At 40.2% G+C, this 17795-nt stretch overlaps 2 protein-coding genes across 4 annotated transcripts in view; both read left to right on the top strand.

Moving 5' to 3' along the window:
• ppp1caa (protein phosphatase 1, catalytic subunit, alpha isozyme a) overlaps positions 1 to 4964 on the top strand; it is a 16526-nt gene extending 11562 nt beyond the window's left edge. For all 3 annotated transcript variants that reach the window (XM_020605478.1, XM_020605479.1, XM_020605480.1), the window contains 5 exons: positions 288 to 518; positions 611 to 715; positions 804 to 1027; positions 1336 to 1470; positions 1683 to 4964. In XM_020605478.1, coding sequence (XP_020461134.1) covers positions 288 to 518; positions 611 to 715; positions 804 to 1027; positions 1336 to 1470; positions 1683 to 1799 — 812 coding nt within the window. In that variant the 3' untranslated portion in view covers positions 1800 to 4964. The remainder of the gene's footprint in view (positions 1 to 287; positions 519 to 610; positions 716 to 803; positions 1028 to 1335; positions 1471 to 1682) is intronic.
• Positions 4965 to 7125: 2161 nt separating this feature from the next.
• The window catches only part of kmt5c (lysine methyltransferase 5C), an 11169-nt gene continuing 499 nt past the window's right edge, over positions 7126 to 17795 (top strand). The window contains exons 1-9 of the mRNA XM_020605444.1: positions 7126 to 7834; positions 7957 to 8089; positions 9205 to 9370; positions 9588 to 9697; positions 9852 to 10015; positions 11056 to 11075; positions 11335 to 11471; positions 11598 to 11770; positions 12912 to 17789. Coding sequence (XP_020461100.1) covers positions 7977 to 8089; positions 9205 to 9370; positions 9588 to 9697; positions 9852 to 10015; positions 11056 to 11075; positions 11335 to 11471; positions 11598 to 11770; positions 12912 to 17789 — 5761 coding nt within the window. The 5' untranslated portion in view covers positions 7126 to 7834; positions 7957 to 7976. The remainder of the gene's footprint in view (positions 7835 to 7956; positions 8090 to 9204; positions 9371 to 9587; positions 9698 to 9851; positions 10016 to 11055; positions 11076 to 11334; positions 11472 to 11597; positions 11771 to 12911; positions 17790 to 17795) is intronic.

Here is a 17795-nt window from a genome sequence, read left to right as displayed (position 1 = left end):
CATAGCTCCTAGGATCACTCGGGTACTCAAATCCCTCCACCACAATAAGGTGGCGGTTCAAGGAGGGGTCGCCAAGAAAAAGCGTGATCAAAAGTAAGACTGCACTGTAGATTAACTCTGGTGCATAAGAAGATAGTCTTTTTGTTCATGATGCACTAGATTGTTTGCTCATCTTTAATGGCCAGTTGTATCAGTTGATGAGTGTGGACTTTGTGTGCAAAAGCAGTTACACCCAGCAGTAGTGAAAGCATGGTGTTAAAATTATATTCGTCTGCTGCCCCCTGCAGGTGATGTCCATGGTCAGTACTATGATCTGCTCCGGCTGTTTGAATATGGAGGCTTTCCTCCAGAAAGCAACTACCTGTTCCTGGGTGACTATGTAGACAGAGGGAAGCAGTCACTGGAGACTATCTGCCTGCTTCTAGCCTACAAGATCAAATACCCAGAGAACTTCTTCCTCCTGCGTGGCAACCATGAATGCGCCTCTATTAATCGAATCTACGGCTTTTATGATGAGTGTAAGTGCCTGTTTAAAAAACAAAAAAAGAAACAACCATAAATCCTGTACTTTTGTTGTAATAAATTCTAATTTCTCCTCTTTTGTTGGCAGGTAAGCGACGGTATAACATTAAACTGTGGAAAACCTTCACAGACTGCTTCAACTGTTTACCTGTGGCTGCCATTGTAGATGAGAAAATCTTCTGCTGTCATGGAGGTAGGCCTTGTTAATGTTATGCTTCCCACATTAGATGATAAGAACCAAGCAAAGATGGGTGTATGACTTCTGCATATGCTCTCTCCAGGCCTCTCTCCTGATCTTCAGTCGATGGAGCAGATCCGTAGAGTAATGCGGCCCACAGATGTGCCTGACCAGGGTTTGCTGTGTGACCTGCTGTGGGCTGATCCAGACAAAGATGTGCTGGGCTGGGGTGAAAATGACCGTGGTGTCTCCTTCACATTTGGGGCAGATGTGGTGGCCAAATTTTTGCACAAACATGACATGGACCTAATATGCAGGGCACATCAGGTAATGTTTCCTGGTTACTGTGAATGGATTAAAATCCAGGAGGCCTTGTGCCCCTGTTAACTGAAGCTGCCTGATTTGTTGTCTTCTTTCATTTTTGTGCCAATGGAATAATGGTGTGTTAACTCAGCAAAATGGCACAGCTATAAATTCTGCCTTTGCAAAGATAATGTTTAGTTTGGCTTCTCACTTCCAGCTGGACACAAATGGTACCAAGAAAGCAGTTGACTGACTGACTGACCCTTTTTTGTTGTTTTGCTTTAGTTGGGTAACACTGTGTGCAGTATTCACTCTCTCATTTCTCTCCTCAGGTTGTAGAAGATGGTTATGAGTTTTTTGCAAAGAGGCAGCTCGTCACTCTGTTCTCAGCTCCCAACTACTGCGGGGAGTTTGACAACGCTGGTGCCATGATGAGTGTGGATGAGACGCTCATGTGCTCCTTCCAGGTGTGTTAGTGCTTTTCATCTGGTAAAGAAAAAACTTTGCTTGGCGCTTATTGTCTTTTTTTTTTTTTTTTTTTAAAGTTTTTACCTTTATCACTTTGGCTACAGTTTTATTCTGAATACTGAAAAAGAGGTATCTCTACTGTGAATCATTACGAGTGTAGTAGAAAGTGTGTCTTTCTGTAAAACTAATGGAGAATTTTTGTGTCACTCAGATTCTGAAGCCAGCAGATAAGAAATTATATCCTTATGGTGGAGGGGGAGGAATGGGATCTGGGAGACCGGTCACCCCGCCACGAAATTCAGCCAAGGCCACCAAGGCCAAGAAATAACACCCAGTTGGACCCCCTCCAGTAACCTGCCACCCCCTGTTGGCCCAATGCTCTTTTTTTCCTCTACCTCCCAAACTTGTTTCTCCCTCGTCACTAAAAGGCAACAAAGCAAACAAGTGTCCAGGGTTCGATCATGTTTTTCTCTCTAAAACAATTTTTAACTGTTTGGCTGTTTGCGTGCAGTTATTGTGTGTGTGAGTAAAAAGTGAGAATGCTACAGAATCATTGTATTCTGTGTGTTTCTTTTGTCTTCTCCTGTTCTGTTTTCCTTTTTAGAGATGGGCTCTGGCCCATTTGTGGTATAAATCCAGTCCTAGGCGCAGGGGAGTAGGGGGAGTCATGACTGTTTATGCTAAGGCCCTGCACTGTTTAATGTTAAACAAGCTTTTGTACATCCTGTTTCAGACGTCTGTGTTTGTCTGTGAGATGGGTGGGAAGGGAGTGGGATCAAATCACACCGTCAAATGGTAACGGCACATACCACACACTGGGTGCACTGGTGTATATATGTGTGTGCAGGTGAATCCACATACGTATATAATGAATAATGAAATTGATTCACAATGAGAACATTTTTTTCTCTTCCCCTTTGAGAACCAATGATTTGAGAACTCGGTCATTAATGTGAAATAGTTTTGCTTCTTTTTTTTATGTAGATACATGAAACCGGCATGGTTTGCTTTTTGTTTTGTTTTTTTCTTTTTGGCTTGTTTTTTGTTCACTGAAAGTTGATAAATAAAAGTAACCATTTATTTGAATCATGCCATCATGTTGATCACTTTGTGTTTGCCATTGCTTTGTCCTGTCTGTTAGCGACCTTTGCCACACATAGTAGCTAAATTTGTAGAAGCTGGAAAGTCTCATTTGGCCCAGTTTACTTATTGTTTCAACAAAGGGGCATTTCACATGTTGCTTCAGTGTGATCTAGCCAAAGATAATGTTTAGTGGAGGTGTAGAACTGTAGGAGAGGACAGGCCAAAGCTGATTTCAGAAGTACCAGTTTTTAATCACAAAAATCAGTTGTTGACTAGGGACATCTTCACAATGTCAAATGTTTACTTTTTCAAACACAAATGACTGTGGGTGGAGCATTTGGTGAATTTGAGCAGCAATACTTGACAGGAGCAGGAGGTGAGGGGGTTTGGTCACTGAACTTATGTTGCTCAGTGTACAAACATTGAGGGAGATACAGTATGACAATGCTCAGTATGATCAAATACTGTATGTTCACAAGTAAATGGTGCATTTAATCTCCTTACTCAGAGCACAGTATATACAAGATGCCTGCTTAGGAGAAAAGTGGCTTAAAGGGTTTCCACATATTTTGTTGTGATCAAAGGTAAAACTATGAAAGAGAGATGAGAGAGTGAATCACTGCTCTGACCTTTGCAGTTTGAAGTGCTGTAGTCAAGGCCACTTCATTTCAGTCTGTGAGGGAAACACAGAGTGGCTTTACCTAAATCTAAACCCATGTCATGCAAGTTAAACCCGGGTAAAGAGAGCAGTGTTTGAATAGCACTAAGTAATAATTTTTTATGTGGAAGTTCTCTAAACCTGATGGGGAATGTGAGTACTATAAGACAAACCCAGTAATCACAATAATGTACAGTATATCCCCAGTGAATCTAGCTTATAGTTTTACTTGCAACATCAGGTAGGTTCCAGGTGAATAGATAGCAATTCAGTAAATCATTGTGTATGCATCATAGATTGTGATATGTAAATATAATGACACAGAATAAGAATCTTTTATGACTTCATGCCATAAATGGATCACCGCCACTGTGTGTTAAGTTCATTTGGCATACAGGGTGTCCCCAGTGACAGCAGGCCATAGTTCAGTACAGGCTGTTGCAACTGGTGAAAACATACTTTTTTTCCTACAGTATTTCAGGGTAACTCTCCGTCCATTTCTGATAACCCACACACAGCCTCCCCCATTACATAATTAGTGTGTCTTTTTTTTAGTGCTCTGCCTTCTGTCCTCATCCGTCAGCGCTCTGTCCAAGTATGAGCAGATGCAACCGTAGGTCTCTAGATTGCAAACCTAGTACATATTGGTCAAGTTGTGTATAGTGCTTAAGCATGTACTTAAGCAGAGGATGGGGAAGGTGGAATTCAGCTGTCATTCTGCCCCACCTTTTCTCCCTCCATTTTCTCAACCAGAGGGTTCCCACTTAGCACCTCCAGAAAATGTTTTTTTTAGTCAATATAAGTACAGCTTATTTAGAATCTTGCTATGCTTTCTACTAATTTGCATAGACTGCAACTCATAACTGCATCAGGTATTAGGGAAAGGTGGGCAGAAGAGAAAAAAAATATTGGACTTGTGAGCTCATGTTCAATCCAGTAAGATCAACTCAGGAAGTGAACATTTAAATTAAAAAGTTCAATGGTATAATTCATATACTAAGAAAAATACTGTATATGCATCAGCACAATTATTATAGAATATGTATAAGTCAGATAACATGCGGTTTGTGTTTATATTCTAAGGTGGATAATGATATGTTAGTTGAGCCCAGCTTTGGCATGTTGGTGAGTCTGTGGCAGAACATTGTTCAGAGTGATATGCTGCTTAAAGACACTTTATTTAGATGTGCAAATGCTACTGATTGACCTTTTTGTGGATACAGTTAAATAAATGTATGATTTAGAAAGACATCTGAACATGTACAGACATTTATGATATTAAAGTCTAATAGCATGAGAAAAGTGAATATGAAGTTGCGGAGGTAATCCCTAATGGAGAGAGTCTTCAACAGTGGCTGCTGCAATAGTTAACATCATGCTGAAAAACATGGAACTTGTAGATATCTGTCATCTGGTCCAACAAAGGCCACTTCCATTCCCATTTCCACAGCTGTACAAACACCTGCTTAAAGATTTTTGTAACTGTTACTCTATATTTACTGTTATTACCTCTAAGAATCTGTTCTTTTTTGTTCATATTGTTTTTATTGACAAATTTAATGCTAGATACATGCAAGCTTATTAGTGCAGGATTTTTTAATCTATCAGGGATGTTCTGCACCGCACTGTTGTTGGGTAGATATGAAATTGTTAGATTATTACAATTAAGAATAAAGACATCAGAATTTAACAGTATTTTTTATTTATATTACATTTGTTTTCAAAGCAATCACAAATTGTCTCTGTACCAAGGTAGAAATAAAACATAGAATTTGTATTTTTGCGTCTGGTTTTCTTTTCAGATGTGCCTGCAAGATGAGAAATACTAACATTTCACATTCACTAGAAATTTGATCATATAGCAACCAGCTGTTTGGAAAGAAAATATAGTATTTTTTGTGCCCTAAGGGTGAATGTTTTTTCTTCTCATTTTTTCTGCAGGCCATACCCACCATCTACCAAACTTCAGCATGGGTCAGTAGCACGGGTGGCCAAATGATAACAAATGTAGTTAAAATTGAAGTCAGATATTAAACAGATCTTGTTTGGGAACATGAAATAAGAAAAAATATTGACACTGTGGTTTCTATTATAGTCTAGTTGGTTATTATTGGATAAGGTACTATACTAATAGGAACCTAAGTCACTTTTATCAACAAATACATAGGAAACATTAAACAGCACTAGTTTCTAATGAAACCCCTGGTGGATGAGACCTTGCCATGTACCTGCAACATTCCCATCAGGCGGTGGAGTGCTGGCTCTACTGCGTGATGGTCCAGTAAATTTATAGCCGGGCAGCCTGACCCTCTCTACTATGAGGTGTTAACTCATAAATCATCCTACTGATTTATGAGTCATTGAGTGTTCACCAAACAGTAATATCACATGCTATGTGTAAAGTGATTCTAAGTGAACAGCTGATTATCTTATGCTCCAAGGAAGTGAAAGATAAATGGACTGGTCTAAAGTAGGCCCATTATTATTATCTGTGGTAGATGAATTCAGTCAGCCATATAAAATACATTAGCTGCATCTTTCTGGTAATAAACTGATTGGTACTTTCCACTTCAAGTCCTTGGAGATTGCCATCTCTGGGAGTGTCATTGCCTTGGTGCCCTCCCTGTAAAATCTGCAGTACTTTGGACTGTTTTCCAGTTAAAACCTGTCCTTGGTGGTGATGGGGGTTGCAGAGGGATTCTCAATTCTCAACAACAACAATTGAGATGCACTGTTGGCAAAACCCCATTTTTTCTGCCTTCTGTTCATCCCCAGCTTTGGATAAATATCTCATGAAGGTTGATTAAGCTGCAGAGTCTGAGTGTTAATTAATGAATGTAGAGGGATTCGTTAATTTGTAAATTCTAAAATAGATAGGACATCAAAGACTTAAAACACAGCTCCTATGTATTCCACAGTATTCATGCAAAACAATATAATGTGGCGAGCTAGTGGGCTCACGGGATTCTGCCAAGGAATGACACTGAAGTCAGTCTTTTAATGTAGACTTCTGTGCCCCATACACCACATGACCCCGAAGAGCTGCTGCTTTTTATTAACAGAACAGATCACTGAACACATACTTATATACATGCAATCTCCTCCCAAAAAGAACCTGCAAACTGGAAACATATCCCGCCAACCCATGGTTTCCACCCCACAAAACACCTGCTAAGTGGGCAACCACACCAGTCCTGCCCTCTGGGCATGTCTATGTGTGTGTCCATGGTGCTCCCCTGGCTCCCCTTGAATGACAGTACAACGGTCAACTGCTTCATGTTGGAACTTCGTTGACCCCTCTCCCCTGTTTTTATACATCAAACACAGTAATCAAACACACTTGTATTCTGAACTTTGATCAGTTAAAAAACACATGAATTTGCTGTGTTTGACTCAAACATTTCCATTTATGGGTATTATTCAAGTATTTTATCTATGCGTCTTGAACCTCTAATAATAACTGGCTTATAATAAAAGCTGTATGCTTAACCCTGTTTTACCGTATGTAAATTATAATTAATTGCCCATACCAAATTACCATAGCAAGTACCTCTCAGAAACACTAGTCCAAAAATACTGAGCTCATTACTCATAATTTTATGCAAATAACCGTTAATAACACTCTCATCCTTAGATATCTAATTTACAGTACAGACGCTGATGATGTGTGGTTTCCTGTTGAGAGCAGCCTTACTGCACACTGGCTGTGTAACTGATTCTGTGAAATGCTTTCCTGCAGCTAAACAGAGGCCACTTTAATCCGAGGAAATACTCACATCTGCTCTGTTATCAACAAATAAACCTAACATAAAAACAACCCAATTCTGACCATTCACGGAGCTTATAACACGGAAGTGGGTTTGATTAGTAAAATTCACCTTGACCTCAGCGAATAAGCGCAAAGTGGGGCGTGGTCAATAATAGTTTGGTTGCACGGGACATCGCTAATCAACTTTTGCTAGTAGACGAGCCTTTTGCAAAGCTAGTTAGCTAGCTTCATAACATATATATTTTACGGTCGTTTGTCGTTGTATTTTCTGTATTTATGTCTTTTGAAATCCATACTTGGATTTGTAGTCGTCAATAAACCAACAAATTACTGAAGTGACAAGGAGACTCCATTTTCGTATGCCGCTGGCTAGCGATAAGACGGTGGAAAGCTAGTTGGTTATGTTGTTAGGCTAGGCTAGGCTAGGCTAACTTAACTTTCCTTGGTAGGTGAAGTGGAGTGGGGAGTTTTGCGATAAATTGTTTATCTGACGATACATTCGTTGACTACAGAAGACTCCCAGGTAGGCTTTCGAATAACGTTTGCCCAGTATACACCACCGGGAGAGGTTATTGGCTGACCGTGCCTGGGGTTCATCAATGCTCTGTTGCAGTGGTGTTACGTTAGCTGCACGACTGCTACTGCTATCATGGTGTAGTGCGCGGCTGATAACCTAGCATATTTTCCCAGCAAACTGACAAGCTAAGCTAATGTACCATGGAAGCTAACGTGAACCAAGTCACTTTCCTAACGTTACTCACACGTAACGTTATCCTTGTGCAGTGCAAGTATGATATATAGAATGTAAATAAAGACCGGCTTGCATGACGGCGTTATGAGATTATTTTAGCAAGTGAGTAAAATGTTATGCTAATGTTATGCACATTAGCAACTGGATCTGCAGAAATGCACAGTTGATAGATGATTGTGGTTTGTTATGTTGTCATAACGTTACTTTGACCCCTGTGATTGCAGCATGCTGATGGTGGGAGGCAATGGACGGATGCACTAGAATGAGTGTGAAGGAGCTGTGTGAGACTGATGATCTGGCCACCAGTTTGGTGCTGGACCCACTGCTGGGCTTCAGCACCCACAAAATGAACATCAGGTAATCAGGGTCTTATTAACACATCTGTATTTAAACAGTTGTTTATTAATCATCTCTCTTTGGGCTCCACATCTACACACTACATACTATCTACAATATAACAGATTGTTTGCACCTGGTACTCTTTATAGATTGTATCTCGGAAGCAGTAAAATTACAAACACTACACCACTTTGACATGAATACATCGATATCATAGAAAAATATAATTCCATCAAAAACATCAAATAATATAACCTCCTCAAGTGAGGGCAGTGTTGGATTTAGGGCTGTAACTAACAACTATTTTAGCAATTGGTTATTTCTACAATTGAGCTGGTGTATGAAAACATGCATAAACCAATTTTCCACACTATGAATACAAAAATGCATTCATGCTTTTGCAAAATTTCTATACAGTGCATTATTAAACAAGCAATAAATGGTGCAAAAACAGCATTTTATAAAGGGCCCACTAGGTCCTTACAATTTTAGCAAAACACTGAAATGTTTTTATGATTTAAAATAATGTATAAGTTCATAAAACGTATCATGCTAATATAAAGGGCCAGTGAAACATGACTGCTACTACTGATGGTTAAAAGTAAATTTAAGTATGCCTAAACAATCCTCAACACATTTAATCTGCAGTACTCTGCACTATCCCCATTCTCTTGCATATATGTCATCAGTGTTCCTGAACACACCTATATAACTTAGGTGAATGCGACACATAACCCATTGTTGCGTTCCTAAATATATAAACAGCATCGTAGTATACGTAACAACATAACCGCATTACTTGAAATGGGGTACCTCATAATTTTTATTTCAGAATTTGTTACAAGTTAACAAGTTAGTTCTACTGTCTGAGTTCTAAAAAAAGAGGGAGAATGGCCATGTATGCCCTTCCATCTTGCAGGATAATGCTCTAGCCAATGATATACATTTTTTTGGCTCATGATGTGATTGATGCTCTGCCTCCAGTGCCTTGTGGCTGCAGGTCACGTACATGTGTGATGTATTATGGTTCTGTGCAATTCCTAGTTCTGTTGTTTTGATTATGTAAAATATACATGGTGATGCATTCTGCTAAAATCTTTATGTGCTGTTATCTTCTTCTCTGTCCTCTTTAGCCCCCTGCCTGAGATTCGGCGATGGGGTAATCTTAAAGAGACTCTGTTACGCTTTCAGCGTACACGTGACTTCAGTGCAACATTTGAGGCACTGACAGTGGGTGAACTGGCTGGTGACTACTTCAATTCTTTGGGAAGCCATCGACAGGAACTGCTGAGACAACATGTAGGCTGATGTTTAAGTTTACAGATGAGTATAAATATAAATTATAATGTCTCTCAAAATCACTACTTAATACGTTTTTAGAAAAAATGCATAAAACTAGTGTTTATTCTTGGAAGTCTCCCTCTTTTAGTATGTGTTTTATGTTCATAGAAACCTACCTTTGCAGTTTGTCGGTTGAATGTGAGAACACCATCTAAACTTCCTATGATACTTGTAGGTCTATCGCTACCTCAGTGCCTTCCTGTTGGATAGTGGTGTCAAGCTAGAGTCCTGTGACAGATACTCCTCAGAGACCAATGGAGCAAAGATAACCTCAACAAGGCACTGGTAATCACAATTTTAATATTTAATTTTTCCAGATAGCATGTAGCTCAACAACAACTGCTGCTGTTTTTTTTTTTTTTTTTTTTTTTTTTTTTTTTTTTATGTGTATACGTATACGTATTGCAGATATGTGACACTTGAAATGTTTCTGTTGCAGGTTTGCTGGAGAGCGGGTGGAGGTCCTGCTGGGCTGTATAGCTGAGCTGAGCCCTGCTGATGGCACTGTGCTGAGAGCAGGAGTCAATGACTTCAGTGTGATGTATTCCACACGCAAGCGCTGCGCTCAACTCTGGCTCGGGCCTGCAGCTTTCATTAACCATGGTGAGTTTGCTTGCTTACATTCATGAATCATTCTTTCCCAGTACACACATACATACAGATGTACCAATTTCAAATTTTCAAAGCTGATAGGAGTGCTCACCTGTGAGGTTGATTGGAGCATTTCACCAGGATTACATTTTTTAAAGGCATAAATTTCAGTGAAAAGTATTCCAAATACCAACGTTCAGAACACTACATTGGAAGCTGTTATCACTTTTAAACAATAAAAATAATAAAAACTATAATAACTAATAATGAAAACGTTTATTACATGAAGTCACAGCCCACAAGAAAAGTCTTTACTAAATGATTCTCTGATGCTAGTTGATTACTGACATTACTAAAGAGGCCTGTAATTTCAGTTATGAAAGTCATAAATACATTTTTATAATATAAAATTCACCTTTTTTGTTGTATATCCAAGTATGTGTGAATGTGTCAATCAGGTAGTTCATTGATTAGTCATTGATTAGAAATTAGTCACACCAGTTTGATAACTGATTAATCATTTAGATAAACATTTACTGCTTCCAGCTTTTATACTTGGAAGTTTAAGTAATCTTTATAATGATCTAATATTATAGTCATTATTGAAGATTTTTAGGTCTGGGACTGTTGGTTGAACATAATTTTCTGGGGCAGTGGGAAATTGTGGTGATATATTTCATTACTGACATTTTTAAAGATTAATGTTTAATCACGGAAAAAGATCAGTAGAGTAATCATTAATGAAAATTAATGTTAACTGAGCACAAGCAGCTTCCTTTTCATGGACCATGTGCCCATCAGTAGCGTGAACTGTAATGTGTACAAAAGCTCCAGTGAGAGAATTCTTCTGTCGAGTGCCTACTCAGAGGGCAGTTTTTGACAAGATCTTATAATGATGTTTGGGAGTTAATCAGCTTAGCCTTTTAGCCTTTGCAAAATGAGTTCAGTACAAGATCAAGAAGATGTTGAGTCCCTCATGTATTGCTTTGGTTGAAGTAATAACTTAAGATCTTTTATCTGTTTGTTTCTTTGTCTGTCCTTCGGGGGGAAAGACTGCAAACCAAACTGCAAGGTAATCAGCAATATTAATTTATCACATCCACAGAAGACATCTGACAAATCGAAATGTTTTGCTCTGACAAATTCTTACATATTTTTCATAATCTAGTAAAAAAATTTTCACTGTGAAATTTAGCATATTGAAAATGTTATTTTGGGTACAGATTGACACTCCCCTTCTGTTTCCTAACTGCTGTGTTTTATCCCATGGGGAGACCAACCTTTGTCTTTTGCTTTGTTTTTTTCTGTCTTTTTTTTTCACCCTCCTCCAGTTCGTCCCTAGTGAGAAGAATATCGCTTGTGTTGAAGTGATTCGACCCATCTCACCTGGGGAGGAGATCACATGTTACTATGGTGCCAGCTTTTTTGGCGAAGGCAATGAAATGTGTGAATGCTGCACCTGTGAGAGGTGTGGTCATCATTGGCTCTGACATAGTCTTTAATTTATCCTTTTGAATATATATATATTTTTATCAGAAATGAACAATCTGGTAGCCTTTTTAACTTTTTTTTTTAAATTTTAACTGTTCTTTAGAAATGGAGAGGGTCACTTCAAACACAGAGGGAAACAGCCTGAATGTGAAGAAACAAAGGACTCTGTGGGCCAAAAGTACCGCCTGAGAGAAAGATATCTTCGTCATCACAGAGAGAAGGGTCACTTTCCTGCCAAGCCGATTATACCAGGAATTCACTCAGGTATCTTTAAAGGTAACCGGTTTAGGATTTTCTCTGAAATGATCGTTCTCAAGTCAGTTATTATAGTGTAGTAAATATTGACAGTCATCCATTTCAAAACACAGATCTGCATTTCTGTCTTCCTAAAAGCCCCGTCATCCCCACTGAAGAGGCTGAAGGTTAAACATGAATATTAGTTGTACAATGCAGTAATGTCAAGAATTACCGCTTGTAATAGTAAGAACTCGACAATGTGCTCATCAGTTCAGTGGCAGTGAAAGCCTTAAGGACAGCCAGTCCTGCTGGTTCATTAGGGTCTACTCAGCTCAAACATTTGTACAAACCTTGCTGGAATTCCATTAAAAAAAAGAAAATAAAACTACATCATAATTTAGATAAGACATATGTTAAATATAGATTTCTAAAAGTCAGATTTCAGCATTTGCCTATTATATTACCTCACAAGTTGCTTTACCGTTAGGAAACCTGCGAAGCACAGTGATCTCAGTATTTCTAAATTAAATGTTTGCAGATCTATGAATAGTAACTATGATTTGGGAATTGTTTCTACAAATGTTTTCTTGTATTTTTAGTGGGGTGTTATGCCACCTGAGCTGACTTCTGTAGCAACAGCATGCAAACAGTTATTGTGAAGCTTTAATTATGTCAGTTTTCAAATACTGAAATTGTATTACTGTAATGTTAATATCAGAAAGAGAGTGAGCTTTTTAGTGTGTAACATAGAATTAAAGGTAAAAATCAGAAAGGCCTTTACACCGTTTTGATATGCTGCTGAAAATTTAAGTCCATTAGACATTAGGCTGTGTGCTAAGAATGAATGAGACATCGACTCACTGATCCACCTGACACTAATTTATACTATGCAATAAATTGCTGACAGAATTGAAAATTAATGTAAAACAATTTAACGAACTGGTTACTTGGTCCCTGTTGATGTGTCTACACAGTCAGGTTTCAGCTTACAGTCTGAGTTTGTTCACTCATATCTATATAGCTGGTTTATTTTTCACATATTTCTATAGCTGCTGTTCAAATTAACTTGCTTTTCAGGTTCTACTTATGTAGAATTAAACATACACACAAGCAGAAACAATGCCCTTTTATAGAGCTGCTTAAGTTCAACTGCTTCTTTGTTGTTGTCTTTCATTCATAGCCATCCCCTCAAGAAATTCCTTTACCCAGCAGATGAGGAGAAATGCATTGAAGAACAGAAAACTTAGTCAGACAAAGAAGTGGAGACGAGAGAAGCACAGAAGGTCAGGAAAACACCCTTTGAAATCCTCCACAGTCAACCAGCGTCAGACAGTTCCATTTTTGTCTCAAGTTACGCTGAGGGACCTCAAAATCAGTGTACGGCGCCACTCGGTGGATTTCTTAATCAGTTGCAAGGATCCAAACAGCAAGGAAAGGGCCTTGCTGCAGCAACTGGAGGCAGTGAAGCCAAAAGATAACAGGCTGAGAGAACTGAATTTAACTCCTGAGGAAAGTAACAGTAGTAGTGAGGTAAACTTAAAGCCTTTTACTCTAAATTCCTCCATGTCAGTTCATCAGAAAAATACACCTGCAGTAAGTTCTGCAGGTCCTAATGGCAAGTCTGTCAAAATTGTGGACAGACAAGCTGTTCACATGAGGACCTCTTCAAGAACAAGGAGCACGGTTCACACCACGCTCACACATCAGACAACTAACACTACAACTATGTGTCACTCTGCTAAGACTGACAAAACCTCTAGTGCAATAAAACAAGAGAAGATTGAAAAAGAAACCACAGAAAGTCAAACCGACAAGTGCTGTGGTGCTCAATCTTGCATCATCGACGTGGCTCAAAATCCAGCTGTGGAGCAAGCAGAGAATAAGCCTATCGGAGCATTACCCTTTTTAGATGTTGGTCGGAGTGTCACAGATGGATCAAAGAAAGCCAGGGACACTCCACCAATATCACTGAAGCAATACCTTACAGTCAACCTAACAAGGTTATCAGTGCCACAAAGTGTAGAAACAGAAAATACCTCTGAAGACAGAAACGGAAGAGTGGAGGTGAGACAAAGGGGCAGGCGGAGCAAGTGTCCTAGATCAGCAGCTCTGACAGTACAGTCAGAAAAAAGAGTGTCCAGATTTCAGCAGAGGCAGGGAGGAGGATTGGAGACTGGCACAGCTGAAGGTAACAGAGGGGTCAGGGAAATGTTTTTCAAGGCCATTGATAAAGTAAATGCAAAAGAGCAACATCCAAGTGAAACTGCAGGTGATTTATCCCACAGCGAGAACAGGGGGAATGACAAAGTTATCGAAATACAAACCGTGCCAGAAGAAGAAAAAAGCTGTGTACAAAAGGAGCAGCAGGACATTGAAATAGGCAAAAATGAAAGGCTAAAAGAAAAGAGAAATGTTGCATCGGTGGATATGAAATGTAATAGTAAGAGATCCTTAGAGGAAGTGAAAGAGTCTGAATGTAAAATAGTGTCCAGTGAAAAAACTACAGGGCAAAATAACATCCAGTCTGTTAAAATTAAAGTCAAAGATGCATGTAAGGAGGAAGTAGTTGCTGAACTGTCGGAACAAACGGGTAGGAGCCTGAGTAAGCAGCCAATAGGTAGGCATGAAGAAGATATTGTCATAAAGCAGGCAAAGGTTCTGCTATCTGATATTTTTAAAAAAGATAAGCCCTTAAGAGATGAGGGATTAGAGGGAGATATTGTAGGAAGAGCCTCTTCTCCTTTGACCTCTAAGGAAATGCAAAATGCTGAGGGGGGAGCAGAAGTGAGCGAAATTAATGGAGGCAGGTGCCAAAGTTCAGTGCAGAGGAGGATTATGAGAAGACGAAAAATTGGACCTAGAGCACTAAAGACAAAAGCAGAAGGTAAGCAAAGCACCAAGAGACACTTGAGCCAAGATGTTCCAGCTAAGACTGAGTTGAGTGAGGATAGTTTGCCACTTCAGTCACTGGGGCATAATGACTCGCTGGCCACCTGCCTCAAACCACTACCTCATAAGTCAAAAGCTACAACTACTCTGCATCCAGACACCAATCCGCAGGCACTCATGCAGTCCAACATACCTCTGAAGAAACGCACATTTCGCAGTTCTGTGGAAACTGACTCTGAACAAGGTTTGACTTCTGCTTTGGAACAAGCTTCTAAAGAAGCTACTGAATTAAATTCATTAACGGTGCCGAGTCGGGACCTTAACCAGGGTACAGTGGAGAGTAGCAGAGTGAGAAGAGAGACTAAAAGCAAATGTAGAAGATCAGCACTTCAGAGTGTAACCCCTAAAAGGACCATGAAACAAAATTCCTTGAACAGAGTGCTTCACTCCAGATCTAATGAAGCTCTGCGAGGACATTTACTGAGGAAAGGCCGAAAGCGTAAAGCAGAGGGGCAAGACGAAGATGATGCTAATAAGCTTGGAGAGGACAAACAAGCTTGTCCTGCTGCAATCCAAGAGCAGTGTGATAAAGATCCAGATAAATATCAAGCGAAAGATGAAGGGAAAAGATTAAACCAGCAAAGTGATTTGGAGGACACAAAGTCGGGCCTTAATTTTAAGATTCGTTTCAAAAGAAGGAGGGGGAAAGTATGGGAGATGCAACGTGCTGGAATTGAAAATATGACTTTAAAATCAGAGAAGAGAGATGAATTGGTTGTATGTGATCCTTTTAAAGCCATCATGGATTCTGTATCAGTTTTAAACATGGAGATGGAGGCAGCTCAGGCTCATGTGCAGGCTAGTAAGAAGTCGAAGAGCAGACTGCATCGTTTGAAAAAAAGAGGTGAGAAGCTGAGTGAAAGGCAAGCTTTATATTTCTCCTCAGGCACAAAATCAGGCAAAGTCCAAGACCTTAAAAATGTTGAAAATGCATGCAAAACCAGTCTATCTACTCGAGACAATGTAGAAAAGAAAGTGAAGCATGATGGGGAGCTTCAGGTGGGAGTCGGGCAGCTGCCGGAAAAAATGGAGAGTTTGAAAAATGAGAGGGAATCTTTTACAGCTGCTTGCCTGGAAACAAAAACTGAAGATAGTTTTTTAAAGAGCTGCTGCGTGATGGAAACTGGGTCACAACAGAAAGAGGAGCCTGAGCTGGATTTAAATGGTCTTCCGTTACCAGTAATTAAACTACGCAGAAAGATTGAGGATATTTGGGAAGTGGACAGCAAAGAGGAGCTTATACAAACTGAGCTTAAGGTAGAGCCCAAAGTTAAAAAAGATGTGAAGGGTCACATTTTAGCGAAAGAAAAGAAAGAATCTCGTGATTGTTGCAAACTCAAAGATGAGTGCCCACCCTCTCAGAGGCCGAACAGCAACCCTGCAGTTCTGAAAACAGAACCACCACCATTTTCCTTGTCTCTTTCACCACTCTCTCTGTCTTCCCCTCTTAATGACAGTAAAACTGAAGCTATATCCCAAGCTGCAGATAGAATCACTGAAAGGCCAGACATGAACAGTGGAGGAAGGAAGCAGAGGCACAAAATGGAGAGAACACGCAACTGTGGGCCTGTGGAAACACCCACCACTTGTCTTAGTCACACTCTCCAACAAATTGACAATAGCCTCTCTAGGCTCTCTGAGGGCTTGTGTTCATCTCAGACTTTGGAAAAGCCAGCGATCTGTACCAATGCATCAGTCATCCAGCCCCCCTCCCAGTCTCCTCCATTCACAACTGCAGATAGCATACTTTCCAGTGAGCCAAGCTTCACAAACTGCTGTGATGATATTTTGGACTTTCAGTGTCTCAACTTTGAGGGATATTATCAGCCACAGAACATACTTCCATCTTCTCCATCTGATCTCTGTTCACTGGATCCCCCCACAGATCCTTTCAGCAGTCCCCTCTCTCACAGCCCATCTGATACATGGACCACTGAAACACCATACCTTGGCCCTCCCAGTCCAGGAAATAACTTTACCAGTGAAGACCTGCAGTTTTTTCCAGGTTTAATTTCTTCCAAAAGTGATTCTGTTCCTCTGGAATGTGAAGTGAAGGATACCTCCAGAGACAGAAGCGCACCCAACCCCAGTTTCAGTTTTTCAGTTCTCAGCAACTCTGACTTGACCGCCAAGGATCGAATTATGACTAAAAATCCAGGAATGAAACTGTCCAAAGAAGAACTCAGAACTCAGTCTTTGCCTGTAGTTGGCAAGTCTCGGTTGTTGGGTGCAACATCATCTTCTCTTACATCTCAAAATTCTGCTACCCAGCCCTCCATCAACCTCAAGCCGAGCACCAGCCAATCAAAAGCCCAGACTAACCTTAAAACCCAGGGCCCTTTCCACCGTATGAGCATTCCTAATAAATCCCATTCTTTTCTAGGTAGTCAGCCAAACACAGTTAGAGGAGTGTCCCAGAGCTGCTTAACTAAGCCTGTCCCGTCATCTCAGTTGCCTAACAAATTCCTCTCTCCTCAGCTCTTCACTGTGAAAAATCAGAATCCTCCTGACAATCCATTCAACTTCCAAACCTCTACGGCTATTCACAGGGTGCTTAAGTATCAGGGGGGTAACCAGAGTCAGAACTTGTATAGTGCACCTTGTAAAGACATCACGGCTGCTGGCAGCCCGATGGTCATGTCCAGAACACTTGGTGCAAAATCAGGTGCTATTGCGAAAACACAGCACAGTCAGAAACGCAGTTTTAATGTAGACAGTCATCATAAAGGCGACGTTTCTGTTCAGGGGTTTGGAAAGGATATGGCTCATCTTGGTTCTTCCAGTAACCCCAGCAGATCCAGCTCTCATTTCAACAAACTCAACACTGCTTTCCCTCAGTCTTTTGCTAAAAGTAAGATGTCACCTGACAAAAGCGATGAAACAAACATGACTTACAAAAACTTTTCTACGTTGCCAAGACCCTTCTTCTTTCCTAGCAAAGTGTCTGAGGGGTATTCATCACCACAAGACAAGAGATCCACTCCACTGACCTCAGACAAAAACCAGCCTTGTTACAGTCAGCAAGATCCTTTTGATTTCAGTTTTGGCTCATCTCTGTCTTCAGTGTCACAGCATAACAGCCCCCAGGCTGCCCACAGTACACCACCTGGTACTC

This window comes from Monopterus albus, unplaced genomic scaffold (genome assembly GCF_001952655.1).
Source record: "Monopterus albus unplaced genomic scaffold, M_albus_1.0 scaffold70.1, whole genome shotgun sequence".
Classification (NCBI taxonomy): Eukaryota; Metazoa; Chordata; class Actinopteri; order Synbranchiformes; family Synbranchidae; genus Monopterus; species Monopterus albus.
Note: the sequence above shows the minus strand (reverse complement) of the source record. Positions and strands in the feature narration are given on the sequence as shown.